This window comes from Caretta caretta, chromosome 18 (assembly GCF_965140235.1).
Source record: "Caretta caretta isolate rCarCar2 chromosome 18, rCarCar1.hap1, whole genome shotgun sequence".
In the NCBI taxonomy this organism is placed as follows: Eukaryota; Metazoa; Chordata; order Testudines; family Cheloniidae; genus Caretta; species Caretta caretta.
Genome location: NC_134223.1, coordinates 8,996,415 through 9,024,304, shown reverse-complemented (window position 1 = coordinate 9,024,304; position 27,890 = coordinate 8,996,415). Strand labels below are relative to the sequence as shown.

General features: G+C 47.5%; 2 protein-coding genes and 1 long non-coding RNA gene across 6 annotated transcripts in view; all 3 read left to right on the top strand.

Annotated features, from left to right (window-relative positions):
• Positions 1-1,491, top strand: part of LOC125624433 (basic phospholipase A2 Sms-N6-like) — a 61,131-nt gene extending 59,640 nt beyond the window's left edge. For all 3 annotated transcript variants that reach the window (XM_048825118.2, XM_075121153.1, XM_075121154.1), the window contains one exon: positions 1,078-1,491. In XM_048825118.2, the coding sequence (XP_048681075.1) occupies positions 1,078-1,220 (143 nt within the window). In that variant the 3' untranslated portion in view covers positions 1,221-1,491. The remainder of the gene's footprint in view (positions 1-1,077) is intronic.
• LOC125624434 (basic phospholipase A2 homolog Gln49-PLA2-like) lies at positions 1,261-17,216 on the top strand. Of its 2 annotated transcripts, XM_075121155.1 has the most exons (7): positions 1,261-1,274; positions 4,153-4,214; positions 6,758-6,814; positions 12,819-12,976; positions 13,758-13,902; positions 14,516-14,622; positions 15,196-17,216. In XM_075121155.1, exons 4-7 carry the CDS (start codon positions 12,937-12,939, stop codon positions 15,336-15,338), a joined length of 435 nt encoding a protein of 144 aa, XP_074977256.1. In that variant the 5' UTR covers positions 1,261-1,274; positions 4,153-4,214; positions 6,758-6,814; positions 12,819-12,936; the 3' UTR covers positions 15,339-17,216. The 2 variants fall into 2 exon arrangements, with proteins under 2 accessions (XP_074977256.1, XP_048681076.2); XM_048825119.2 differs by lacking the exons at positions 1,261-1,274; positions 4,153-4,214 and having other exon boundaries at positions 6,599-6,814.
• Positions 17,217-19,953: 2,737 nt separating this feature from the next.
• Positions 19,954-21,729, top strand: LOC142069557 (uncharacterized). Its single transcript, XR_012665445.1, has 3 exons — positions 19,954-20,013; positions 20,268-20,368; positions 21,596-21,729. It is a non-coding gene; the product is annotated as an uncharacterized LOC142069557 (long non-coding RNA).
• The last annotated feature ends 6,161 nt before the right edge of the window (positions 21,730-27,890 follow it).

The following is a 27,890-nucleotide window of genomic DNA, read 5'->3' as shown; positions in this document are numbered from 1 at the left end:
GATTCCAGGCTTCAGGGACCAAGCTCCAGCCTGAGCCTGAATATCTACATGGCTACTTTTAGTGCATAGTACAAGCCTCACAAGCCCAAGGCTGTAGATCCAGGCTCCAAGGCTTGCTGCCATGGGTTTTCTTTGCCATACAGGTTGAGTTTGAGAGAACACTGACATTCTAATGGGCTTCCTTTATGTGGAATGGGCAAGTAGGCTGTGGGGCTAGGCACTTTCTTAACCCCCAGAACAGAATATGGGATCAAAGGAGAGTCCTGTTACCATAATACAAACACACAATAATAAAATGGGTAACAACCAGAGGCCAGGCAATTTAGAGACAGAACTTGGTTTTCACAATGTGGAGGAAACCGGCTGGTTGAAGGTTTGAACACAGCTGTCTTGCCTGTGTTCTGGAAGTGGAGCTACGTCTGCGTGTCATGATAGTTTGCTGCTTTATCAGTCACATCCCTGTGCATGCGACTCAATCCACTAAACTAGGAAGCTGGATGCTGGGCTGAGGTTCTACTCCCTAGGGACTTGTCTAACTGGGAAATTCCATTGCGTTAGAGTGCACCCCTGTGGAATCAAGGTAATTGACATGAGGTTAAAGCCGATGGTCCCTGTCTATGGTGAGTACTTTGCCATCGCTGCATCCATTACCATCCTGCCACAGGGCCAAGTTATAACATGATGGCGTTTCACATTGTAGACCAGCTCCTAGGTGTCAGCATGTGCTATCTTGGGGTATGACTACACTGCAATCACAGGGTGAGATTGCAGCTCATGTAGACATACCTGAGGTAGCAGTTATCTCGCTAGCTCTGGGAGTGATAACAGTGAAGTCACAGCAGTGTCCGCTTCAGTGCAGGCTGCCCTGCAAGTCATTAGGTTTCTTGGGTTGGTCCATGCTGAAATGACACTGCTATGGTTTCACTTCTTCAGGATCCCAATAGCTAGATTAAAGCTTGTTTGGGTATGTCACATACTGGGATTACAGTGTAGACATACTCTTATATGGCCCCATCACCGTTGGTAGCCTCTCTTCTTCTCCTCTCAAACACCCATCCTGTTACTGTTTGTCGGCAGGCATGGGGAGCCAGTGCAAAAGAGAGAGCTGCCAGTGTGACGGTGACTTTGTGCTCTGCTTGAAGAAACACTTAAGCAGCTACAAGAAGGGTTATCGCTTCTATAGAAAGAGGCACTGTGCGGATGAGAAGCCCACGTGTTAAAAAGTTGCACAGATTCTTTACCTGCCATATCAACATACTCTTTATTTGCACAAGGTAAAAGCAACAAAATGTGATTGTTTTATTATAATGTCTGTTTATTACATATACACATTTATAGATATAAAATTTTGCATGGACTGCTTAATGTATTTTCGTAATGTTTGTGCTTGGATCATTTTATAACTTTGATCCCATTTATATGTAGCAATATTTTTTGTTGTATTTTTTTTTAAAAAATTGAAATAAAAAAACAAAGCCGTCATGTGCCTGACCTGGATTGGTGAATGGAATGATTTCACGACTTCGTTACTGCTTTTGACAGAGTAGAAATCTCAAGAACTGTTTGTGAATAGCCAGCATGATCCACCTTCAACCATGTCATGAATTAGGGACTTAATGAGCCTGATTCTGCTCTGGTTTAATTATGTTATAAATCAGGAGTAACTCCCTGGAAGTCAGTGGAGATACACTGTGCCAAATTGTCCTCTGTTACACCAGGGTAAATCTGGAGTAAATGAGATGAAGTATTTTGTATTTACATACAGGTAAATGGTAGGAGAATTTATCCCACTGCAGTAAAAACAGTAAAATTAGGTCCCTTAGTTGCTTTCTTTATTTACATATATGTTCCCCTTTTGCAATGCTGGACAGTGTCATCCTCCTAGTTGAAACTTCCAATCTCAGCTGCTCTGATGCCATGTGGTTTCATGCCTCGTTTCAATACAATTCACAAACTTCTCCAGAGAGGCATATGTGCCCCACCATGCAGCTTTGTATTAGCCAGGTCTTGAAAGATTTAGAGTATGTGGGTTAGGTGAGGTGGGGGAAGGTTGCTTAGTATTAAAAAGCATGTGAGATGGAAGAGTAGCATAACAACTCACCTGAGGAGAGACTGGGTTTTCTGCCAGATCATTGGAAAAGAGGAGAATTCTGGTGGTTAGATTCAGTGGCCACAAACTGCAGGGCTGTTGGGGGGATCAGTGCTGGTGCGGTTACCCTGCTATCAAACGGCAGTAAGCGAAAGGAGAATCAGGCTCCTGGGATCTGTGGCCTACACCCCAGTGAGACTGGCACTGAGTCACTCGTAACCCACAGTCATCCACTGTCCCAGGAGAGAAGACCGGGGGAACTGGTAGAAATTACCTCTTGCACTGCAGTAACTATTCATTTAATTAGGTATTAAAGAACTTGGCACTGCTCTAGCTCTTTCCAGACCGAGATCTCAAAACACCTTTCAGTAGCATTATCCCCAATTAAAGAAGGGGAAACTGAGGCACGGATTATGGCCAGGATTTTTCAGATGCCTGCATGGGAGTAATTGGCAGTTCAGGTGGATAGAAAGGTTTGGGATGGGATCCTTTAGTGCAAAAGAGGGTGTCAGTGACCACAAAAGGCCTGACGGACCTTGGGAGGTGGGGGGTCTAGTCAAGGCCATGGCCACTCATCTTGCATTTTCGGAAGGGCCAGACTCTCACTCACACAGGCGCGGCAGCTCCATCCGTGCTTCAGGCTAACTGAGCAGGAGCAAATTAACACCTGCATTTATTGGCTCAGATAGATACAGCACACCCCATTGCACACTGAATGCAAAGGCCACCACGCGTGGAGAGAGGAGCATGGAGATGGATGGTGAGCGATGGCAAACGTGCATTACGGGACTGGGGGAGAGGGAATAGGAACTCCCATCTCCTACACGCAGTGTATTCCCCAGCCAGTGGACTCCTTCCCACGCTGTCTTCTCATGGATGGCTATGCCAGGGCCCCTTCTTTCTGGTTCCCTCTATATTTCTCTCTGTGCCACTGTGGTTCACTACTCTGTGTCAGCAGGCCTGACAAACTTACTACACCTGACACGTTGCTGTCATAGTATTTATCTATGAAGAATGTCATGTAAGGGATCAACTAAAAGTTTGTCATGCTGGTCCTCAGCAGCAGCGTTCAGTGTATGTATAGGTGTCATGCAAGAAGTTGAATGTATGTACCGAAAATCTGTTTAGAATCCTGTTTCGAATCTGTGTCCTGGAGTTTCGCCAAACAATGAGATATGGAGTCCCCTATCTGCCCTGTCTCTTATGCAGATTAAGCACTATAAAACCAACACAAAGGAAACTCCATTTGCATATTAGGCCAACAGAAAAACAGGTTGATGGAGTAGCAGTGGGAGGCGGGGAGGGAGGATGTGAAATCAGTATGGGAGACCAAGGCTGGAGGGGTCAAAACAAAGAGTTTTAGGGAAATATAGGGTGAAGCAAAAGAACTGCTGGGGAATTTGTGAAAGAAGAGATTCCCTTCTGAGAGATGTGATTTAACCAGAGCAGTGAAATGTTATTGTTGGGAAGAGCTAAGGTGAGCTGTTTAACACAGCATCATATAGAGATGTTCTGGAACTAAAGACCCTCATGAAACAGGTCAGAGGATGAGGAGAGATCCTTTAAGACCAGAGAACTTCAAATGGATGTTACTGAAAGGCAATAAAGCTGTTGACCGGGAAACTTCAACCTGAGAAGGAACTTGGGGTTGTGCAAAGTTAATCAAAGAGGTTACTTCACCCTGAAATCTTTTTAAAGCCCACAGAGCCATGGATGGCAAAACAAGGGAGTTTGGGGTAGGTGGACATCAGTTACCTAAACCCTTGAAATTTTGAAAGCAGAACTTAGGCTTTAAGTGTAAGAGTCTTGAGACATCTATCAGCTCTGGTACTAAAACGACAGTAACCGTGTGTAATTACAACTGTGGAATTGTCAATGCAAGACCCTGTTTTCTCTGATTGGAATGTGCAAAGGCAGCACCACCTCTTACTCTGATTGGTCCCATTTTCAAAAAACCAATGTTGACCAATCAAATTACAGTCCAGAGAGTATGGCGAAACATGGACCTCCCGCCCCATTAGAATGGAATAAATAAGCCTAATCATCAGTCTGCTTCCCCATAGCCAACAAGTCTTGGAGCAATACCCTGGATCCATAGGCTGGCTGCTGAGGACTGTCTGGACAGGTAACAAACTAAGACTTATCATAGATAAAAGGCAGAGTTAATAGTATTTTAAAGACAGCAGTGTTAGTAGAACAAGTCTTATAATACTACTGGCTGAGGTCCACTGGTCTTCAGTGGGAAGGAGGTCAAACTAGATTATCCTAGTGGTCCCTTCTTGTGTTAAAATCTGTGAATACTACCTCACATTAAAACAGGCCACTGATGACCTACAGTACCTCCATTTGACAAGTAACAAGAACTTTTATACGGACATTTCTTTTCAGCCAAGTGGCCATTTGCGTAGTCTAAGTTAAATGTGTGAGTTACAAAGTTTGTAAATAACTTAGTTATATGGTGCCATGCAGGGTGCTGGAACAATTTGTATAGTGGGGGGCGCTGAGAGCCATTGAACCAAACTGTAAACCTTCTATATGATGGAAACCACTTCAAGCCACAGGGTGTGACCGCACCCCGAGTTCCAGCACCTATGGCATGTCTTGATTCTGTTGAACTCGAGGGAAGTTTTGCCACTGATTTCAATGGGGTGAGGATCTGGGCCTTGGTCCATTATGTGTAGTTGTGTGTCACTAACAAGCTTCATCCTAGATTTATTGTGGTTTGATGTCTTGTTGTTATATTTTAACACCCGGAGCCAGATCCTCAATCAGCATTGCTCCATTGACTTCAGTGGAGTTGCACTGATATACACCAGCTAAGGATATGGCCCCCTGTATTAAATTCATTCATTTGAACTCTATGAAGGCCATGTGACCTCTATCATATGACCATGTATATTTTACTCTCAGTAAGTACTGATTTCACTGTACGCTCTCTTTGGATTAATGTATAAACTTACAACAGTTCCTGAGACCACACTTTAACCATGCAAATTCATGAGAAACGCAGTATGGGTAACTGGCTAATTACAGTTGCTTAGTCCTTGTGTATTTTATATAGTATCTGTTTTCAAAGGGCCTCCACCCCTGTTAACAAGGGGTCTTGTGCCCAGCAGTGGAACCATTGGTAAAACCTGTGTAACCCTTCTGCCAGGGCCGAGTTCAATATCTAGGGGTTCCTCTTCAACAATACAACACAGAACTGGCTTGAGCCCTGACCCAGTAACCTGGGAAAATTACACACTGCCCCGGGGTGCCTCTGAGAGGCAATCCTTCCCCTCTTGCAAACACAGAGTCTGAGTGTAGAAAAGAAACTTTTAATGAAAGGAGGGAAGTCGCCTGACATTAATTAGGGAAAATGCCACAAACAGGATTCATAATCATAAAACTGTGAACAGGACGCCCACCCCAGAGTGCGTGGGGCAGAGTCTTCTGCCTCATGTTCTTGAGTTCTACAACCAAGAGTTCCTTTTCCGTGCCCCCCGCTGCTCCCTCATCACACCCCACTCACAGATGTTGTCCTTTGGCAGTGAGGACCCAGGGTTCAGAGGTACAGCTGTGTGAGTTCACCTCCCACCTGGGGAAGAATGCACCTTGCTTCTTCCGCCATCTGAGCACTTGCTCTGGTTGGCCGCCCTGCCAGCAATGGTTCATCTCCACTGGCCACTCCTGCTCGCCAACTGTCAGTTACCTTCTGCGGCCACCTGTCTCTCTGCTGTGAGGTCTGCATGTCAGTCTGTTATTTTCAGCTTTTAGCTGGCTGGGCAGAAACACTGTCCCACCACAAGTGATTTCAGTTCTCATTAAAGTACTTAAAATAACAAAAGTATCAGAGGGGTAGCTGTGTTAGTCTGGATCTGTAAAATCGGCAAAGAGTCCTGTGACACCTTATAGACTAACAGACGTATTGGAGCATAAGCTTTCATGGGTGAATACCCACTTTGTCACCACTTAGTCTACAAGGTGCCACAGGACTCTTTTGCTACTTAAAATAACAAAGGCTCCTAATTGAGCCTGTTTAGCGCTATCTTTGAACAACAGTGGAGAGAAACAGGTTAAACCAGGCCGGGGACCCTTAGGGAGAGTCCACACCTTCTGGCTGGGACACCTGTCCCCTCCCCTCTTACTTTTACAGGGGTCTGGCATTGGAGCCCCTGGCTTAATAAGGTCCTTTCAGCTAAGGGTGACCCCCTCATTTGGTATAGGTTAAGCACAGTTCTGCTCCCCTTTATTCATAGAATAAAGACAATGACATTGATAACAGCATTTCACTACCCCTGCATTCAGCACTAAAGTGATTTGTGACCCAACACCAGCCAAAGTTGATCACTTTGAGCAACACCACTCTATCTGCTGGATAGCTAAGCAGAGTAGGTGTGTTCATGTAAATAGTTTGCTCCTGATGTGTCTCCCCCTCCCAGCTAGCTGTCAGGGGAGAGTTCATTCAGACCCTGCTTATACTTGCTTCTCTTTCTCTTGTTAACAACAAGTCCCTTACTCCACTAAAAGGCCCATTCAGCTGTGGGAGTTTGCCGGACAAAGCGTTCCAGCATTGGGCCGTATGCCTCACAAAGCATTCCACTGGGCCATATGGAGTAGCCTGTTTTCTAAAGCCTGCGAGAAAACCCCTTGAACAGACGATCAGGGTGGATTTGTTTTTTCTTCCAGGTCCTGACTAGAGGAAGATGAGGCTTCTCTTGGCATTGGCTGTGCTGTTCTCCTGCAGTAAGTGCCGTAATTTTGCAAACCCTCTAACACGTGCTAATTATCCTGGGCCTGATTCTGATCTCGTTAACACTGGAGGAGATGCCATGTAACTCCATTGAAGTCAGGGCAGTTGTCCCGGGATAGCACTAGGGTGAGAGTAGAACCTGAGGGTCGGATTCTGTGGTGCCTTGCGTTGCTGGTGCAGCCAGCTAGGTGAGGATTGCCATACAGTTAGAGACTCCTCTGGTGGCATAGAGCTAGTGTTGCGGATCCGGTGGCACTCCCTTGCCAGGTGCTCATATAGGGGGTATTGCCCAAGGGGGGGGGCATGCTTCCAGCCTCCTGACCATCCATTACAGACCCTTGTTAGAGCAGCTGGGGGAGCATCCTTGTTTGCAGCTAGCCGAGGACAGGGTGGGCTATGAAGGTGTCTATATCTTCTGTTGCATGCACCCCCACTCCAGCTCCATGCCACGCTCTCCTTTGCTGCTGTTTAGGATTGGGATGTGGTGTTTTGGGGATCCCCCACACCAGTTAGAGGTTCTGTCACCACCTGCCTTGAAACTTGGGTGCCTGAATGCCGTGCGTCTAGGGCTCAGAGCCCTGACACCAATAGCCAGCTGACAAGCGTAAAGGGTCTCACCCTGGCTTCCACTCACCTAGTTACTCCTTGCACAGTGACTCCAACAGCCCTTACTACCCCAACTCTCCCCAAATCCATCCCCCCCCCCCCAAGTTCTGTAACTACCAGACGCTTGGTTGGACCTTTCCCTTCTGGTTCATCACCCCCGAAGGTGCCACAACAGCCCTCTCAAGCTCATTTTGGTGCCTATGCTCCACATAGTTTGCACCCCCAGAGACCTGCTTGGGGTACAAAATGAAAACAAAAAGTTTATTTAATAGAAAAAAAATCACAGCTTTGAAGATGAGCTCGTGATGAAAAGCAACACCAAACATTACACAGAAAATAAATCTGCAGACACAACTTCAGGTGTTGCACTTCTAGAGCAGATTAAGGTGGGGAGGGATAGCTCAGTGGTTTGAGCATTGGCCTGCTAAGGTGGGGAGGGATAGCTCAGTGGTTTGAGCATTGGCCTGCTAAACCCAGGGTTGTGAGTTCAATCTTTGAGGGGGCCATTTAGGGATCTGGGGCAAAAAAAAAATTGGGGATTGGCCCTGCTTTGAGCAGGGGGTTGGACTAGATGATCTCCTGAGGTCCCTTCCAACTCTGATAGTCTATGAGTCTAAGTCCCTTTTCTAATCTAATGCTCAAATAAATTGGTTAGTCTCTAAGGTGCCACAAGTACTCCTTTTCTTTTTGTGAATACAGACTAACACAGCTGTTACTCTGAAACTTTTCTAATCTAAGTTACCTATTGCCTCCGAATGGTCTCCCAGTGCGCCTCCTTTTATAGAGGGGATCCAGCATTTCACGGAGGGCTTCCCGTTAGAGGTTGGCCCTCAGTTTCTGGATGAAAACTGCAGTTTCAAGCCTCCTCTTTAAAAGGCATTTCCCCCCCCAGTTTTTTTTCCCTTTCTTTCTCCTGGCACGGTGCCTCATGGTTATTTAGGTATGGAAATTCTAGACAGGGATGTCTTAATGTTTTCCCGTTAGCCTGCATTGCCCGTCGTTTGTCTTTTCTCCTGGGTTGTACAATGCTAACTGCTTGGAGCTGGTTTTGTGTGAACAACTGGCTTGGGAGGTACCCCTCCCTGCCCGGTTACTTTACCACCCTGCTGTGAGGTGATGCTGGAGTTGCTCCGTGGTCACAATGCCGTGGTTACAATGTCATGCATTCAGCATTTCCTCACTGTTAAGCAATCAAGTGCTTGACCTTGGATTGGGAATTGCTTCCTATCCAGTGGTTCTTGACAGCTCCCTCCCTAGGCTACTGTGAGGCAGAATCCAAGGAACTGCTCTTAACTAACAATAAAGTAAAATAAAATAAGAGACCCGATCTGCCTTAACTGCTTCACGATACACAGGGTCAGAAGAGAAATTCTTTAGAGGGAGAAAGCAACACGTGTCCCGTTTTTGATAAAAAATACTAGAGAGAACTGGCACATGTCCTCTGCCATGGTTAAGTTATGATGGGTGCTAGGAGGAGTCTCTCCATTCTCTTCAATAGTCTTTGGATCAGGACCTAAGTGCATAAATGAACATAGAGAAAAGTCCATTTCCTTTGCTCTTGCTTCAGTGCAGATTTGCTTTGGGCTGCTTCCGAATAAAACGGAAGAGTATAACCATGTTCTTCTCCGGGTTGTGACTCAGGGGCGTTCGACCGAACCGAACGATTCACCCTTTGGCATGAGTGAGAAAGCTGGAAGGAGCTACCCCTTTAGCGTGGTTGCAAGTTAAAATATTCATAAGTCCCCTGATGGTTCTGAGCCACAATGTTCAGATCCTGAGTCAAATTTCACTCCCAAAATTCGTGATCCAGGAGTGTGGTTCAGTCCACTTTAGGTAATGGGGTTTGCTGTAGCGTTCTGATTCAGATCCCACAGCTGGGGTGGGTCAGATCTAGGTCTTTGGTTTAGACCCATTTTTATCACTTCTCTTTGTTTAGGGTGAAAAAAATCACACCACGGCTACTGGCTAAAGCCCAGAACCTGCAAGTCAATATGAACAGAGCTCCATGCTGCCGGCTTAGCTTAGGTACATCTCTGGGCCCAGCATCATAGTATCTGAGCGCCTCATCGTCTTTAATGGATTCATCCTCACAATACCCCTTGTGAGCTTAAAGCCACTTTCCCTATTTCACAGATGAGAAGCAGACACAAAGAGGCTAAGGCCCCAATCCACAGAGGCATTTGGGTGCCTAACCCCCCTAGGCATCCAGGCATCTATCTTCCATCTAAGCGTCAGAGCCATTCATACCTGGAAAACAGGCATTTCTCCACCTAAGTTGCATGCAGGGCCCAATCTAGTAGGCAAGCTCAGAGGTCACCTACCAGCTTGAGGCCCACTCAAAATCTGGTTGCAGAAGGAGATGTTGGTGCCTCTGTCCCGTGGTTAATGCTCTTACTTGGGATGGGGGAGACCCAGGTTCAATGTCTCTCCCTCTCCACCAGCAGGGGAGAGAGGATTTGAACAGGGGTCTCCCTTTTCACCGGAGGTTCAACTGCAAACCATAACGCTGCCCCCATCTCCCAGCCAACCAGCCCTGTAAGGGGGATGCAGGTAGGTACACTTCCCATGGCCGATTGGCTGGAAATGATTGTCTAGTTTTCCCTGGGTTCCATCACCCTCCTGTCTTAAAGGAGTTCAGTGAGTTCTGGCACAAGAGAGGTGTACATTGCACCCTTCCTGGATCTCAGGAAGGCTTCACCCACAGGGAGAGTAGCTGGTATGACTGCCTGTCCTGTCCCCACCTGGGTGTTCATGCTGGAAGAACAGCTTTAGATAACACCAGGGGCACCATAGGACCCATGTTGGGAAGAGGCTGCTAAGGGGATGCTCTCAAATGATCACATCCCATTCCAAAAGGCACCACTCTCTTTTTACCCTTTAACCATCACAAGAGAAGTCCTGGGCACTCTGTCATGTCACCTTAACCAGGTTCTCTTCCTTGGAGGCCCTTCCTCCATAGTTTCCATGTTCAGCGTGCCTGGTGGAGGCAAGAGAAGTGCTCCCCCTCTCGGTGCAATGAAAGTGCGAACACTTGGACCTCATCTAGTTTTACCTTCAAACCCAAGCATTGTTCTCAAGCACTGAAGCAAAGAGCCCCGTGGGACAGAAAGGATAGGAGTGACTGGGTTCTCCCCCGGCAACATATCCTGCAGTAGGGTGACACATGCTTATGCCCTTATTATCATTTAATTATTGAAAGCCACCAGCGTGCTCCGCAGTGCACAGACGTAAAGGCTGACGTCATATCTGTTTCACGGAGCTTATATTATATAGTAGACAATGCAGCTCACACACACAGTACATATAGTGCAGGACTAAAGGTTAAGCAGTGTTTTGTTGTTTTTTTTAAATGATATCTGCTCGATAGCTGATGCAGAAAAATCTGGATCTGATCCAAACAGCTCAAATCATCTACAACCTCCACTCCTCCAGGAACCTTCAGCCAGACAGTTCTGCCCAGTCCATGAACCCAGATCCAGGTCTCACTGCCATCAATGGGATTTTAGCAGGTGAATTTGTCCCAAAGTGCATTAAAAGTAGATTATTTCCATCCAGTTACTACAACAACCCCAGCTTGAAATCCATCCTTAGCCTCAAGTTACAAGCATTGTTGAGACTCGCTGGAGCTGAGTGACCTGTGGAACTCAATATGAAGGCGCTGCTAATCCCTCACAGCTCCCCTGAAGTGTAATGGAGATAAATCAGGACATAAGGGACAGGGGACAGGTGGTTGTTCTGGATCTTACAGCTGTTGGCACCTACATACTGACTTGAACTATTGTGACTGTCTCAATTCCTCTGACCACAGGTTGTTTGCACGCTCTTTACTGTCTGTGCACCTGGGCTGCCTATTGTCAATTAAGATAGGAATTTCCACCCCGGCCTGTGGGGCTCCATTGCTGTGTGCCCCTTGATTTAGCGCACTCAGCAGAACAAATCAGCAGTTGGAATAGCCGTGGGAACGGATGATGAAAACCCTTTCCGAATTTGGGCATGAAAAGGTTGACAATAACTCCATGTCAATGTGAAGAATCTCGTATGAGTAGTTAGTTCTGGATTATTGTAACACCTAGGAGCACTAGTCATGGATCGAGGCTCGGCGCCTTAAAGTATTTCAACACCTACCTCCCACTGAAATCAATGAGAGTTAGGAACCTAAATACCTCGGAGGAGCTAGGCCCAGGACCGTCCTGCGCTTGGTGCTGTACAAACTGCAGTGGGAGGGTATTTTTGCTGTGTTAATCCCTTCACATCTTGGCCTATGGTTGTAGCACCACCACCACCATTTAGCTGTGGTTAAACATAAACCTGCAGTCCTCACGCAGGCCAAACTTCCATTGCGTAGCCATGATTCTGGTCCTTTTCAGGTGTTGTTCCCTCGGACAATCCAGCACGATCTCACTCTTAAAGACACGGGGTGAAATCTTGACCCCATTTACGTCAATGGCAAAACTCCCGGTAACTTCAGTGGGGCCGTGATCATTCTTCATTGTTCGGGGTGGGGGCGGGGGGGGGAATAGTTTCTTGCCAAACTGGCATCAGAATTCAGAGACTCTGCCAAACAGGTGTGAAACTCCAGCCTGTGAGTTCCTAGCACAGTGGAAGTGTTCAGAAAGGAGCAATGTGAAATTGCCAGACAGAGACTGGAGTCTCTACTGGGGGTCTTCAGCATGATCGCTCATCCTGGCTTAAATACAATGGAAGAGTCCTTCAGACCCAGAGGAAAGAGGGAAATGGGCGACGCCTTCTATTACAGACCTCACCACTCATCTGGATCATCCTGGATAATGGACCTTGGAGAACAAGATCCACCTAGCTGGGGTAGCAGTGGGAGGGACAGAGTGGAGAATATAAGGGCAACCAGTGGCTAGCACACATCAGGTGTTACTCCAGCTGCCAAGCTTTTCCCAAGCCCAGAGGAGGTGAGTGCTTTACAAAAGAGACTGCCCTCTAGTAGGGACCTTGCTACACTAATTCATTTACCTGGGAAGTGGTTAGGTATTATGGTGATTGGTGAGATAGATATTATTTACTGATCTTTTTCTTGCATTATGGGATCAAGCAGCTGATGCCCATTCTGACAAGTTGTAGCTTCTGCTTGTGTGTCATTGTGGGTTATTCCTTCTAACTGGTAACCATAGTTCTCTGTACAACTAGTTCTCTGTACTTGGGACAGACTTCCCACCCTTCACTGCAGCTGAGACTGGCTTTGGGACCTCGGGGTTCACTAAAGCATGTCTACACTGCAGCTGGAGGTATAATTTCCAGCTCAGGTAGATACACTGATTGAGCTAGATCACTACAAACAGTAGCATCCTGTACAGGGCTTTGACTCATTGCAATGAGTGGGTTCGTGCTCAGAAGTTCGGACTTGCCCCTCTATCCTCTCAGCAGCAGCCAGCTATCCGAAGCCTGCCTGCTGACTGGAGCAGATCCAGAGATCGATACTACTGAGTTGTTTGCCTGAGTGGAAGATCCGGGTGTTTCCTCTCCCAGGTCCTGCACAAAGATGAGGAATCTCTTTGCAGTCATCTTGCTGATCGCCTGCAGTGAGTACAGCAAACTAGTGACTCCCTAGTCGACGCTAATTATGCGATCGCCTCTGCTCTGTATCCAGCAGGCCCCCCTCAGAGCAGAATCCCCAGCCTCAGGGCAGTGCAAGTGAGGCTCAGTGCTTTGTGCACCCGGCCGCAGCATGGGGTCTGGATGTCGGGTTTACTCAGCCCTTAACTGGGCGAGGCCCGCACTGAGGTCACTGAGAGCTTTACCCAAGTGAGGCATATTAAAGCCTCAGGCCCCAGCTTGTGCATGGCCCCACACAGCTGTGTAACTGCAGGGGAGCGGTTAAGGTGTTCCCCTTGCCCCTAGCATTGCTGCACAGGGGCCTCTTGCAATACAAGTCCCTGTGCTCCGGGGAAGGGCTGTGCATTCCTTCTCTCCCACAGGAGAATGAGCTGGAGAAAGGGGGCAGGGAGGAGTTGGTGTCCTGGCCCTGCGTCCTCCTGTGCCGGTCCCCAGAGCAAGAGCAGTGCAACTGTGGGAAGCGTCTATGCCGGTCTAAAGGCTGGAATGATCATTGTGCATCCCCTTTGCAAGGAACACACCAGTAGAGGGCACAAGCTGTCTGGTGCCCCGTGTAGAGCAGTGCACCACCACAGCGCCCCCTACCACAGGGCTGTGGCATTAAAGCCACATGCTAACCCCAAGGATTCAGCTCCATGTTCTTTCATCAATGCAGTGTGCTCCCCATGTGCATTAACAACAGGAGACGGGGAAGTGATCTTTCCTTTAGAGGAAACCAGCCTTCCTAGTGCTCTTGCTGGTTTGCAGGTCTGTCTGGGGCACAGGGGAGTCTTCTGGAGTTTCGAAAGATGATTAATCAAGCCACGAGAAAAAGTGCCATCCTAAGTTATTATGGGTACGGCTGCTACTGCGGGTCTGATGGCAGAGGGGAACCGAAGGATGCGACAGATTGGTAAATTGCTACTAGATTTTTTTTTTTTTTAAATATATCATTCCTCAAGCAGCACTGTAATTCCCATGGGACTGGTCAAATGCTTAAATATCCCTATAAAGTGCAGCAGAGTTTACTATCAAGGGTCCTTTGCAGGAGATCAACTGGATGGAAAGTCTCTTAAGATGCTCACTGCCTTCTGCAGAAAGCTCAATTTCTACCACAGCATTTCCGATCCTTAGTTATGGTTAGATATGGCCCTGATTCAGACATGAACAAATACATGCATTAGTGGGAATGTCTTGGATATGTACAGTAAATCCAACAAATGCTTAAGCAATGGCCATAGAATATCAGGGTTGGAAGGGGCCTCAGGAGGTCATCTAGTCCAACTCCCTGCTCAAAGCAGGACCAGTCCCCAACTAAATCATCCCAGCCAGGGCTTTGTCAATCCTGACCTTAAAAACCTCTCGGGAAGGAGATTCAACCACCTCCCTAGGTAACCCATTCCAGTGCTTCACCACCCTCCTAGTGAAAAATGCTTGCATAGACAAGATCGTCTATACTGGATGATAGACTCTTTCATTGTAAGCAGACCTTTGACGTGTGCCTCTGCTCTTCCTTCTCCCCGGAGGTGCTGCCGAGCTCATCACTGCTGTTACGAAAGGCTAAAAGCTAATGGATGTTATGGGAACAGACAGCGATATAGTTACACCTACAAAGACGGAGACATCCTGTGTGGTGAGTTCTCTCCCCGTGGTCAGGTTGGGATGTGCTTTGCTTCTACTCTCTAATCAGCACACTGGTTTGGCTCTTTGCTTTTCTCGCTCGGCCTCCTCCTTGGCCTTATCATTGATCCAGAAGAGAAGGGTTCGAAGGGGAGGGTAGCACCAGGGTCCGTGGAAGGACTCTGGCTGTCTCCCCTTGTGTCATGGACCAAAGAAGTGCATTAATGGCCCATAAGTATTGGAGTTGCAACACCTTGATTCTTTGAAAGCCCTGGTTCAGCTTCTGACCCAGTGACTTTGGCCCCTCATCCAGCTGATGGAGGTAAATTGGGGTCCATGCAGTTGACTGTATGGGGGTGTGAGGAGCTCACTTTTTAAGATCTCATCCAATCCAATGTAACCTACCACCAGTGTGAGTGAGGATGCCTGTAGCAGTGCTTCATACCCACTTTGCACTCACACTGCCCGAGTGTAAGTGACTCCACAGGGCCAGTGGGAAGTCAGGCCCTGAGAATTAGTCCCCGTCCTCCTCGTCGCTGCGATTGTCCCATGAAAACCGTGCGCATCTCTCTCTCTGTCTTGGCAGCTTTGGGGAGCTGGTGCGAAGAACAGGTCTGTGATTGTGACAAGAGCACGACTCTCTGCCTGGAAAGGAACCTGAAGACGTTCAACAGCCGCTACGTTCGCTACCGAGACAGCAAGTGCACAGGATTCACACCCAGGTGCTAGGGGCCACCCTGTCCCCAGCCCATTATTTTACTGACTGCCCAGCTGACAAGAGTTTGCACATGCTGTTTCCCCAGGACCAGTGAGCCAGGAGCGGGACTGTAGAATGGACTGTGACCTCTGAGTGCTTTGCTACAGAGGACAAGAGAAATTCCAGGGAACTGCTTTTAAATAGTCCAGCAGCTCTACCTTAAAGTGGGTCACTAGAGCAGACCAGACCGGAAGAGAACCACGTCAGATGGCTGGTCGCCAATATAAGAAGGATGGTTGAGATACTGGGTTGGGTTCAATTCCTGGCTCTGGCACTGACTTCCTGTGTGACCTTGACCAAGTGCAGATTTTAAAAGGCACTTAGGCACCTAACTCCCATTGGAACCCATGGGACTTAGGTGCCTAAGTACCTTTATGAATCTGGGCTATAATCGCTCTATGCCTCAGTTTGCCCCTCTGTAACATGGGGATAATAGTCCTTTCTTTGCCTGTGTCTGTAGAGTGTAAGGGACTGTCTCTTCCTATGTGTTTGTACAGCACCTAGCATGATAGGGCTTTGATCTCAGTTTTGTCCCAGAAGTGCTACTGGGATATATATAATACTACAGTACTAAACATGGTGACTACGGACCATTTGGTTGAACTGGGATTCTCCTAGGATTGCTGGCATAAGCTCCCCATTGTTTAATATTCTGGTTACAGATTCATTTCCTTCACTTTAGTTACCATGCTGTTCCCTTTCCTTTGCTTCTAAATAAAAGTGAGCAGAACACCTTATTCTGCAGCACAGGACAGTCTGTTGAACCAATTCCCCCCCCAAAGGTTTTTTTTAGAGCAGGGTTTGTGCAGCACAATGGGGCACTGCTCTGGTTGGGTGTTGCTGTGAAGACTAGTGCAATACTAATCACAAAGCAGCCCTCCGGGCCATGACCTGGCCCACTCTTACCCTCAGTTGCAAGCATTGTCGGGAACCACTGGAGCCAAGAGACCTCTGGAGTGGAAAGCATAGGGCTGACTGATTTCTATACCTGGCATCAGCCCTCTTCTGTGGAAGTGCCTCAGGCAAGGATGGGTGAGGCCACACACAAAGCATGACTCAGTTTTTACCTAGGGCAGGTACAAAGAGAAGATACTGCTGAATATTTCCCCCAAACCAGCAGAAAAACGTTCTGGGAACAAAAGCTCCTGTGTCCTTTCTGCCTTCCCATCAGCAGTATCTCTAGCTACAGCAAAGCGACACATACTCCTGCAAAGGTGGAATTGCATGTACAGAACAGGGGGCTGGGAAATGCGAAAGGTTCCTGTGTTTGTGTTCATAAGGACGCACGCTGGAGGCATTAATGCCTATTTTGGGAACCTCAGTGCATGCTTTGGCATGCTGCCTTATGCTTTGGCACAGGAATATTTTGCATGCAAAACTCAGGCACTGAGGTTTGAAAATCGGATCCATGGGAACTCATTTTTAGTCACAAAGTCACACACACTGAACCTAGAAAGACAATGAAACCTATTTTGCAAAACGTTCTGTGAAAAAACAGGCCCATTGTTGAGACTCAAAATGTGGGGAAAACTTTGACTGTGGGGTAGTTTTGCATTTCACAATGCAGCTCTCACGCCCCATTAGACCCACGGCAAAAACACGAAGGCTCAACTCCTCAAAGGGCTTCTATGCGAGTTAGGTGCCAAACTACCTTTGTGGATCTGGGCCTAAACCCCTATGGCAACAGTGTCCAGGAATCCCAGACACACTGCTGCCTAACAAATACATATTGGTGAGAATTGTAAATATTTGTACCTCCTTTCTTTCTTTAGTTTAATAAGGAGGAGTGGAGCTATGGAATGGCCATGTAACCAACAGCAATAAAGGTACGGTTAGTACTTGGCACTGCATGCTAGGCTCTCTTTAATGTTTACCGCTTTCCCTGGCTGGACGGTTATTTTCTTCTCTAACCTCTCCCAATTGAAATGAAGCATTTGCCTGGCATCACTTTACTTTTCCTGTGCTGTAAGTAAATACCCAAGCCTGGGGCATGGTTTTAACTCTCCTGATATTCCCGTAAACTCTGACATTGCCTAGAAGCTGCTGTCATAAAAAGCCTAATGGTTTGCTTGAGACAAAGTAATCTAGTGAAATGGTGTGCAAACTGGAGGGGGATGGGGGTGCAAGAGGTTCGTGGGGAGGGGGGGTGGTGCAAAGAAACTGGGATCCTGTGCGTGCTGCAGGACCTGCTGCCATAATAGCAGGAGTGGGATAAAAATAGATTGGGTATTGCATGGCGGGACAGGAGTGAGATTGAAAAACCATAGTCCTCCCGCCCTGCAAATAACAAGAACGCCCCGGCCGGCAGCTGCCGCTCTCCAGCAGCAGCACAGAAGTAAGGGTTTACGTCAGATTACAAGTATCGGGTGGGCAAGTGCCACGAATGCTGCGAATGGTAAGGGGCGGGCGTGGCTGGGAAAGTATGCTCACGGCTGGTCTAGTGGACGGGGCCCTGGGCTGGAGCCCCAGAGAACTGGGTTCTATGGCTGACTCTGCCACGGACCGTCTGTGCCTCTGGTTCCCCCTGTGTCTGTCCTGTCTCCTGAGCTTGGGAGCTGTCCAGGGAAGATGCTGTGTACGTACAGAGTGCAACACAACCAGGGCACCAGTTTTAGGCACAATTAACTTTATCTGCACCAGGTTAGGAAATGGTTCTCATCTCTGGCACTCCCTGCATTCTGCGGAGGACACTGCGTTGCTGGACTAGCTGGTGTGGAAAGGAGGGGGCGAGTGGGTACTACCCTGAGTCGATGATGCAAGGACCCAGCAGTCCATAGGAGGGGTATGGGGGAGCTGTGGGTGAGATTCCTGATTACAGCCCTGCGTTCTGAGGGGATAGAGCTCCCCACACTCATTAGGTAATTCAGGCCCTGCCTACAGAATGATCAGAGAGCCAGGAGTGGGATGCAGTAGAACTAACATGAGAGGCAGGGGGTGTATTTCCCCGATGTCCCTTTAGACACAGTTTAATTATCCCCAGCTCTTTGGTTGCAGTCCTTTCCTCGGCATGCAGTAACCTGACTCTGCTTGAAGACGAGACTTGGTGGGCGACTGGGCAAAACACCATTCTGTATTACCGTGGTTAGGGATGCTACTGTGGACAGGGAGTATCCCTAGAGTCAATAAAGGAGATCGACTGGTAAGGGCACTGGGAAGTGCTACCATTGTTCAGTGCCCATGCTGCCCTCCTCCCCTCCAGAACTGGAATCATCAGCATGGCCCTTGATTTGTTACTGAGGGCAGCAACCTGGACAAGTGGTCAGAGCACAGGACTGGGAATGAGGAGAGCTGGGTTCTACTACCAAGGAATTGTGTCACTTAACCTTTCAGTCCTTCAATCTGTCCACAGGTAAAATGAGGTAACTGCATGTCCACTATTATGAAGAGCTTTAAGATGCTTGGTAGATACCCACAAAAGATCATGATGATGATGAAGATGATTTAGTTCAGTAGCAATCAGTCAGAGTGGGCTGACCCCCCCACCCCGAGGAGTAACTATTCTGTCAGTGTGCATTGTTTAACTACTGGCATTTACCTTCAAAGCCCAGTGGCATGCTAGGAACTCAGAGAAAAGGGGCATTTCAAGGGAATCAAGGAACCACAAGGGGTGATTGGCTCCAAAACCTGCTTCTGGCTCACTTGTTCGTCCACCTTCAGGAATGCTGTCATTGATATAAGACTCCACCTTGTCTCTGAGCTATGTAGGTGAATATCAAGTCTGAGGGAAGCATAGGTTTGTGGAGTCCAAAAATAATCTCATAAGGCGAGTAATGGATAGTTGAGTGCCAGCAGGTGTTATATGCAAAGACAACAAAAGGTGTCTTCGTAGCCCAGTCTTGTTGGTCTCCGCTGACTATGCCCAAGCAAGGTGATGTGACTCCTCACTAACTGATACTTGTTTAGTACAAATTTAAACCCTGGCTCCGTAAGAAGCTCTAAGACCCATCCCACGCCTACCAGATGTCCCACCCATGTTTTGTGGGACCAAATGAAGTCATCTAAGTATGGGAGGATGTCTTCAGCTCTCAAAGCTTGGATAAGGCCAGTCACCAGCCTCTGAAATGCCCCTGGTGCGTTCATGAGTCCGAAGGGCGTTCTGAAGAATTGAAACAACCCAAAGCATGTCACAAAGGCAGTTTGTTCTCAGTCCTCAGCTGCCACTTTAATCTAATGGTATCCAGATGCCAAATCAAAACTACTCACGTATTTTACTCCTGACATTTTATTCATTTGAGTGTATCTGATCTGAGAGGAAGCTGCTAGCTAGTTTGAACTGTCTGTGAGTTAAGGCACCTGTAGTCAACGCACATCCTCAAGTCTCTATTGGGCTTTTTCACAACTACAGTTGCGGATGCTCAAGGTGATGCGGATTGCTCAAGGAGGCCCCCCCCTCCAGCATGCCCATGAGCTCTTGCAACACTACCTGATCTGCTGTCTGCACTGATCAGGCCAGCATGCCTAACAAAGCATAGGCCTCCAACTAGAGATCAAATCTCTCCTGAGAACACTGAGCAATGACTCAGCCAGGAGACCTTAGTTACAGCAGAGAAACAGGAAATCGATCAAAGCAAATGCTGCATTGTTGGGAGGCAAACAATGAGCTGCATTTAATCATCCCCTTTGTTGTAGCTCTGCAGAAGGGGAATGGTAAGGGCATGTGTTTCACTCCACTTTCCCTGGGGGCCCTAAATGAAAACAGCTACGATATTCTGCTAGGAAGATGTACTGTAGATTGTGAGCCCTTTGGGGCAAGCCTTGGTCTTGCTGTGTTTCTACTCCCTCATCAGGCGCTCTGATCTCATTCAGGGACCCGGTGTGCTACTGTAATTCAAATAACAACTAATCATGTTTTTCCTGCCATCCCCCCAGCGCTGGACTAATGCTGACTCTGTTCACACCAGGTGCTGTTATGCTCCCATCTGCTGCTAGAAGAAGTTGTTGGTACGTGGCTGTGATCCCAAATTGGAATTCTATTCTTAGTCGTGGGGCAACATAGGCTGCGGTAAGTGAGAATGTAGAGACCAAGGCATGAATGGAATGGGTTTGCTCTCCGTAGAGACAGGCGGTCTCTGGGCCCCACTCCTCCTGTAGACTAGCAGGCTGGAAAATGCTATTTAACTGGTTAACAAGTGGAATGTGCTTGAAATAGGGAGCAGGCTGTACAAATCCTGGTTGCGATTATTATTCAGGTGACTGGTTAAGCAAGACAAGCTTCCCTATGGGTGAAACTCACCCCACAGAGAGGGGTCAGGACAAGGGCCTCCACACGATTTCAGCCCCGCTTATGCCTTATTTTAAAAACTGAAGAGGAGCAAAGGCGTTTTGATGACCCCATGCCCTGGGGTGAATTTCACCCTGAGCTGAGTACAGTCCCAGGGCCCTGCTGCACCAAAGGGAATATATTTTCTAGAGCAATTCGGAGAAGTTGGCAAACAGGGAGTCTGCACTCTCCCTAGCTGTGTCACATGCCGCATGATTTCTGGCTATTGTCTATTGCCAGGAGGCACTCACCCAGGAAATTCAGTCGTCGCTGGGTGCATAGGAATCCGGGACAGGGAGCAGAATCTAAATGCCAACTTTGTGCTCCAAGTGTGCTGGGGTGAAATTCCCCTCTGTGCAGGGCTCCAGTATGAGGGCTAGGTACTGCTTAAGCTATTTTAAGGTCTTGCATGAGACTTAGCTGATGCGTAGGATATGTGCCAGCCTTCTGCACCAGGGTGAATTTCATCCTCTGTGCAAGAAAGGAACTGAGCACGTTCCTCAACATGGCGTGTGCCCAGCTGCTTTGCAGCCAGCACAAAGTGGGGTGCTCGAGACCGGCTCGTATCGTTCCAATCTTCTCAACAGCGGCATTTTCCAAATAAACATAAACCAGAGAGAGACGTTCACCGCAGGCCCCCTGCACCTAGTTATGGATTCGTGAGCTTCCTGTTTGGGAAGAGGCTCTATGCACCATCTAGGTTGTTATCACAGAAACCTCTGTAAAGCAGCAGTAGGACTGGTAGGCAAGGGGCCGAGCCAAAACCCACTGCAGTCCATAGAAAGGTTCCCATGGACTACAATGGGCTTTGGATTGGCCCCAAGTGACTTTCCCACACATGCAGTGGCTTGGCTGCAGTACTCAGGCATGCGATGAGAGGATCTGCATATGCTACAGCAGTTGATTCAAGGTAATTGCCCTGAGCTCTACTGTACTGTTCTCATGAGTCCCTGCTGGTTTATTTTTCAGGTGAGAAAACCCTCTGCCAGAAGCTGATCTGTGAATGTAACGAGGCTGCAACCGTTTGTTTCCAAAAGACGGGCTGTATCTACCATGGAAAATATCTCTATTTCTCACAAGTGCTCTGCAAGGGACCCTCTCTCCCATGCTAGGCCCACAGCTGCACTAGTCTCAGTGCTCTGCAGTGCCAGCCCCACTTCTTTCCAGCGCTAGGTGCTGTTCCTTTTTCGGCAAGATATTACAAGTTCTAGCAGCATTCCTCGGCCGGGTTCTGAGCCAACACAGCAGGGAAGTCAACGGGAGCCTTTCCATTGACTTCAATGGATTTTGGACCAGGCCCTTAGGTACAAGCAATACCTGCCCCTACTAGTAAAAATAAAAGACAGCTTCTAAAGGGCAACCAGTGTTTTCAGCTTCTAAGAATCAGTGTGAAATTCCAGCAGCTCTGCCTACAAGCTTGGGCCATTTTGTATGATTTAACTGCTGATGGAATATTTGAAATAAACCTTATCATAGCTATCGTCCTCTTGTGTCCTGTTATACCAAGCTGAGCTCTCTCTGTCCCCCTTCTCCAATGGAGACGTTAACCAGTCAGCTCTGCCGGGCAGCTGCAGGGAGGCTTGGTTTTAGCGCCAACTCTTATTTAAGACCAGCTGGAGAATGATTATCCAGAGACAGAGCGGGTGGCTATATGGGTTTGCAACTGTAAAAGTGGGAAAAGCTGCAGAACTGGAATACTGGACTCTGCCTCGAGGTCCTGAGCCAAAGGGCGTCTAAATCAGGCTTCCCTGGGCTTTGGATTGGGCCCAAAATGAACGGGCCTAAAGCGGTGCTGGGGAGATTAGCTATGTGCTGGAGTGTGATTGGATGCATCAACCCCACAATAGTTTAGCCTGGGCTAACAAAAGCCTGAGCCCAATTAGGCCCTTGGGCAGCACCTGGAGGGGTGTTAGGCAAAACCGGTGATCACACCCAGCTGGTGGAGAGTGGGGTCTTTATAAAAGAAGGAGCGCAGGGAGAAAAGAAGTCCAGGCAGGAGACCAGCTGGTAGTTTCCTCTCATGGGCTAAAGGTCGAGAGAAGCCTGGGAGGCCTGGAGCCAGAACTAGAGATGGCTGAGCCTGGAGGCAGTCTGGGAGGCCATGCTCTGAAATAAGAGCAAGAAAGAACTTTGCAGCCATTAGGCTGAGGCCCAGCAAGAAGCTTTGAGGAAGGAGGGCATGGGACTGGGAAAGGAAGCCTGAGAAGCTGAGGGTGTCAGGGAAGGCCCCTAGAGACAGGGCAACAGGAGATGGTGAGTTTCACGGTGGTAGGCCTGAAAGAGAGTTTAGTACAGTGTTGACAGACCGAGGGAGTCCAAAAAATGAGCGTTTTTTCCCCATGCTTAGCCCGAAACAGGGGTTGATTAAGTCCTGGGAGTTAGTTGAGTGGGACTAGAAGTACTTGAGCTTTCTTTGAGCGATCTACATAGAAGATCCCAGGCGAGGACCCTGTGGGTCTTCGTTAACCCCAGGAAAGGGGTTGAAGAAACTGGAACTTGAGTGGAGTACCCTGAAAGGGGCGTGGAACTAAAACGGGACCTGGCTAGAGTGCTGAGTCGCAAAAAGAGGCAGGCCACCACAGATCCAGAAACAACTGTCAGCAGAGGGTGCCGGAGAGGAAGAGTCTCCTCCTCCACACCCAGCCACAAGGAGGCACGCCAGAGGTGAGTCAACCCTTCGACGTGTTGATTTCATGTTCGAAAATATTTTGTGCGAAGACTTAAATGACATTCCGGTAGCTCAGCTACAACAACCTCCTTGGCCCCGTCCCCACAAAAGAAAAAAGTGCTCTTTAAAATTGAGTTAGCTTAACGGAGTTACCTTCACATGATTGGAAATCTCCTTTCGCACCCATGTGGACACAATTTAACACCTTTACAACTGTGTCAGCTGGCTGTGTGGCTGCCCCACAAGGCTAACTCCATTGAACTAACTCAATTTTAAAAGCACCCTTCTTCAGGGTCCAGACAGACCCATCCAGCATCACCAGCATTATTCCCAAGCACTCGGATATAGGGAGTCAGGCCCCCACAATCATGAGATAAACATCACAATCAAGAGATTTTAAAAATAATAAAATGGGGGGCCTTTTTGTTGCCCTTGTGGTTTTTCAGCTTTTAGGGTTCATGTTTCCACAGGCTTTTCTCTACAACCATGAGAACTAGAAACTTACTTTCTCTTCAACTTCCCTGAGGGACTCCTTTAAATAATCAAAGGATTGGCTGGATAACATCAGCTCGCAGTTGTTCATGTCTCCTCTATGGAAAGACATATAGAATAATTGCATTATTTATTTTGACATGTTGCCTAACCTCTTAGGCCCCCGGTTAACACTGTTGAGCTGGAATGTAAAATGTGGAAATAGATTGTGAAAATGCTGTTTGGTCGTGAGTTAGTGATCTAACAGAACAGCTGAATTACAAACATTTTTATTAGCAAGGGGTATGTTACAGTTCATGCTGCAGCTAACAAAGCTTGTAAGAGCAGGAGCATGGATGGATGAATGAGACACTTGAGAAATCACCTCTGCGGTTTCTTAAGCATGGGGAGCTTTGCAGTAAAATCACTGAATTCATAATGGGGAACAGTCACATTCATTTGGGTAACTCTATCTAGGGTTTTATACTGTACTCCTTTCTTTTGGGGGGGCTGACCCAGGGCGGGTGTCATGCAGATTAATTCTCACCCCTTTAAGTTGTGTGTGACTTTTGTACATTTTACTCAGGACAGACAGCAAAACTGAATCAATGCCACTTTCAGATCTTCCTGCCTTAGTACAATTGCTATAACATTTGGAATCCTAACACTGCATGTTAGGGGTATGTTCAAATCCCTAAACCGGGCTTTTTTTTGTTGAGTTTCATGGCAATATTATTGTTGATTGAAGGCCCAGTCCTGCAAATACATGCACATGTCAGTAACTTTGCACACAAGTAGTCTCACTGATACTTCATAACGTACTGGTGAACGTAACGTGGTACGTACTGAAACAACAAGGTCTTAGTAACATGGGCCCAGATCTTCAAAGATATTTAAGCTCCTTACTTCAATTCATTTCAGTGAAAGTTGGGAGCCTCATACCTTTGAGGATCTAGGCCTCGGTACCTGAACGCAGCAGAGTTAGTGTGTTAGAAATGTAGTGGGGAATGAGATTCAATAGCAACACGCTGCTGTTGAATCTTTGAGAGGCAAGGAGAGACCACTGTTTTGGGAAGGTGAATTACAAGCTGTGTAAGGAGTGCAGCAGGGAGTAGTGAGGTTCTAGTGGATGCTGGAAATCTGTCATCAAAAGCGTAAGCTCTCTCTGACCCCAAGTAAGCATTAAGATACTATCAAACATTTAGAATCAGGGAGTGACATCCACTTAAGTGATTAACTTCCATTCTTTCTTGTCTTGAGTAGAGTACGCTTCCTTGCCAAACAATACCACCAAGGGATGCATTCTTGCAAGGAAAGAGTTTTTGTTTTTTGTTTTCTTGGATTCTCATGATTAGTATTGTACCAGTGAGGAGCCCTCTCTGAATGACCCTGATTAAATACCGCCTAGAAAACTGCATTCACTTCTGAGCACCTAGAGACATAGAAAGACTGAAGGGAATTAAGAGTCATGAAGGGGTTGGAGGGACTGTCTTATGAAGAGAGGTGAAAAGACGTATGGGACTGGATTCTCCATTGCCCTGCATGTCTTCATGTCATTTACACCAGCGTGAAGTGGGCATTAAAACCCTCTAATTCCATTTGGTTGCATTTTATACCTACTTTGCACTGGTGTAGATGACGACACAAGGTTCATGCTTAAATATTAGTTAAATTGGAGCAAACATGAAATCTGAATTCCCAGTGATTGTGAATCAGACTAGACATCTGGATAGGTTCCAAGACCAGAGACAGTGCGGTCCAGTTGGTAGGGTGCTGAACTGGGGTGTAAAGAGATCTGAGTTCTGTACCTGGATCTGCTGCCAAATCATTCCAGCTCTCCTGCCCCAATGCTCACAGGTATTTAGGTTCCTAACTTCCACTGAAGTTGAGAACCTAAATAACCTGGGATGATCTGGGGCCTCCATTTCCCCTCCCACCTATTCTTTGCCTTGTCTGTTCAGACTGCGAGCTCTTCTGAACAGGAATGATCTCTCACTATGTTTGTGTTAGGAGCTGTACAATAGGACCCTGATCTCAGTAGGACATCCAGCCACTATTGTAATACAAATAGCAGCTACAGGGGTCTTGTACCCAGGCCTCCAAACATTGGCATACTATCCCTGCTGAATATGGTCACCATTTTTTGCCTCATGAGTTCCCCTGATGCAATCTCCGCGCTGAGTGTATCATGCTGAACTGCAGGGACCATGCTGCAGCTGGGTGGGAGATCTGGAGCCAGATCTGGAGCATCCAGCTGAGTAGAAGCAGTAAGTGTGGCTGGCGTAGAACCCACTCCAGGAAAGGAGTGATGCTTCAAAGGGATTTGGACATGGCATCTTGTCTGTAGCTATGCGGGATTCCTTTGATCCGCCAAGTGCAGTAGCGAGGAGCTATTTGTATTACTGAACCGTTCCGAGATCCAGAACATGTTAAAATCTGAACAGGAGATAAGAACTGTGGCAGCGTGGTTACTCCACCCCTACAGACGGCAAGGGGCAGATCAGACTGCCGAAAGGAAGCTGCTCAATAGACCTGGTAGGAAGCGACTGCCCTGAGGTCAAGGGGAAAGGACCTTATGGAAGGGAGTGGCTTGTACTTACTGCCCTTCTCCTAGTCGTATTAAATAATTGCAGCTGAGTTTGAGAAGTTGTTCTATCAGGTGTGTATGGGGGGCAGAGGTAGTTAATATTATTGCTGATAGTTCTATTCTTGTTTTGTGCCTAATCTTACGGCTCCTCTGGTGTTGCCTAGCAGGATAACATCCCTCTGGGCCCTTCCCAGGCAGATCCCCGCTCTGAACACCTATTCCAATCTGTTGTTTCCACAGGGTTGTATCTTGCATGATTGCTGTGTTCTTTACCACTGGTTGGGGGGCTGGGAACAAGCCTAGCTGATTGTAGGCCTACCTGATTCTGTGCTGTGGGCAGCTTGACAGCATTCTGGCACCAGCAGCGATCAGGCCCAACGAGGGGTGGCACCAGGAGGACACACACGGCCTTTGCAAGCACCTCTCCTCTACACCAGCACTGCATCAGTAAGAGAACATAGGCTAGGGCCACATGCTCCGAGTTGTGCACAGGAAGGCTAACAAGTGGTACGGAGGTGCATTTGGGGTGGTTACAGTAAAGGTGAGTGGAGGAGCCGTGTGCACTAGAGGCTAATAATGTTGTTAAGCCTGGCCACAGTCGTACAGAGCAGACCAGACTTTGCCAATATCCATGCTGAGGACTTAAATAAACATGAAGCTGCAAGTGCACCAGCCAAGCAAGTACAGTCCTCTCTCCCCTCTAGTTAGCATAAAGAGACCCTCCCACCTACTAATATATCTCCTACCGACCTTCCCCTCAAACTTACCCTTCAATTGAACATGTTGACTTACCCTTAAACCATTTGTTCACTTCTCCTTCTAATGAACACTCCAGACTCTTCTAGAGCCACTGAAGGGCTTTCGCTTTCCCTTGTAATTTAGGGACAGGGGCTCCTCCCATTATAGTGAGTACTTAAATTTCGTCTTAATGGGAATTGCAAACAATTGTCACGGAGAAAGATTAGATGGCTCAATTGCTAGAGCAGATTCATCCTGAACTGCCTTCTAGTGTTGCATACGTGATGGAAGGCTCCAGTTCTTTTAGTTTAGGCACCAGCACAGCAAAACAAGAGAGGATAAATGAACGGATAAATGAAAGCAAGTCAAACAAGCTGGATTTATGGCCCAGATTCAGCAGAGTACTTAAGAGAGATGGGATTACACACATGCTGCAGCTAAGTATATACTGGAGTCCCCTTACCTCCACCAAGGGAAAGTTTTTAGCTGCTTATAGTAACAAATGAGTTGAAAAGACAGATTAGAAAGAGGTGGTTTATCATTTCCCTGTGTGTTTGGCAGTGCTTTGTATCCAGGCAGCTTCACCTGGTTGTAGGTTTTGGCACAGCAACAGACAAAACACATTTTAAAAAGGCTCACGATTTAAAAAAACCCACCAGAGTACTACAGAAATCAGGTCAAGCACACTCTATTAAACTCCTTTGAATCGGATGAGGTTCAATAAGGATAAGTGCAGGGTCCTGCACTTAGGACGGAAGAATCCAATGCACAGCTACAGACTAGGGACCGAATGGCTAGGC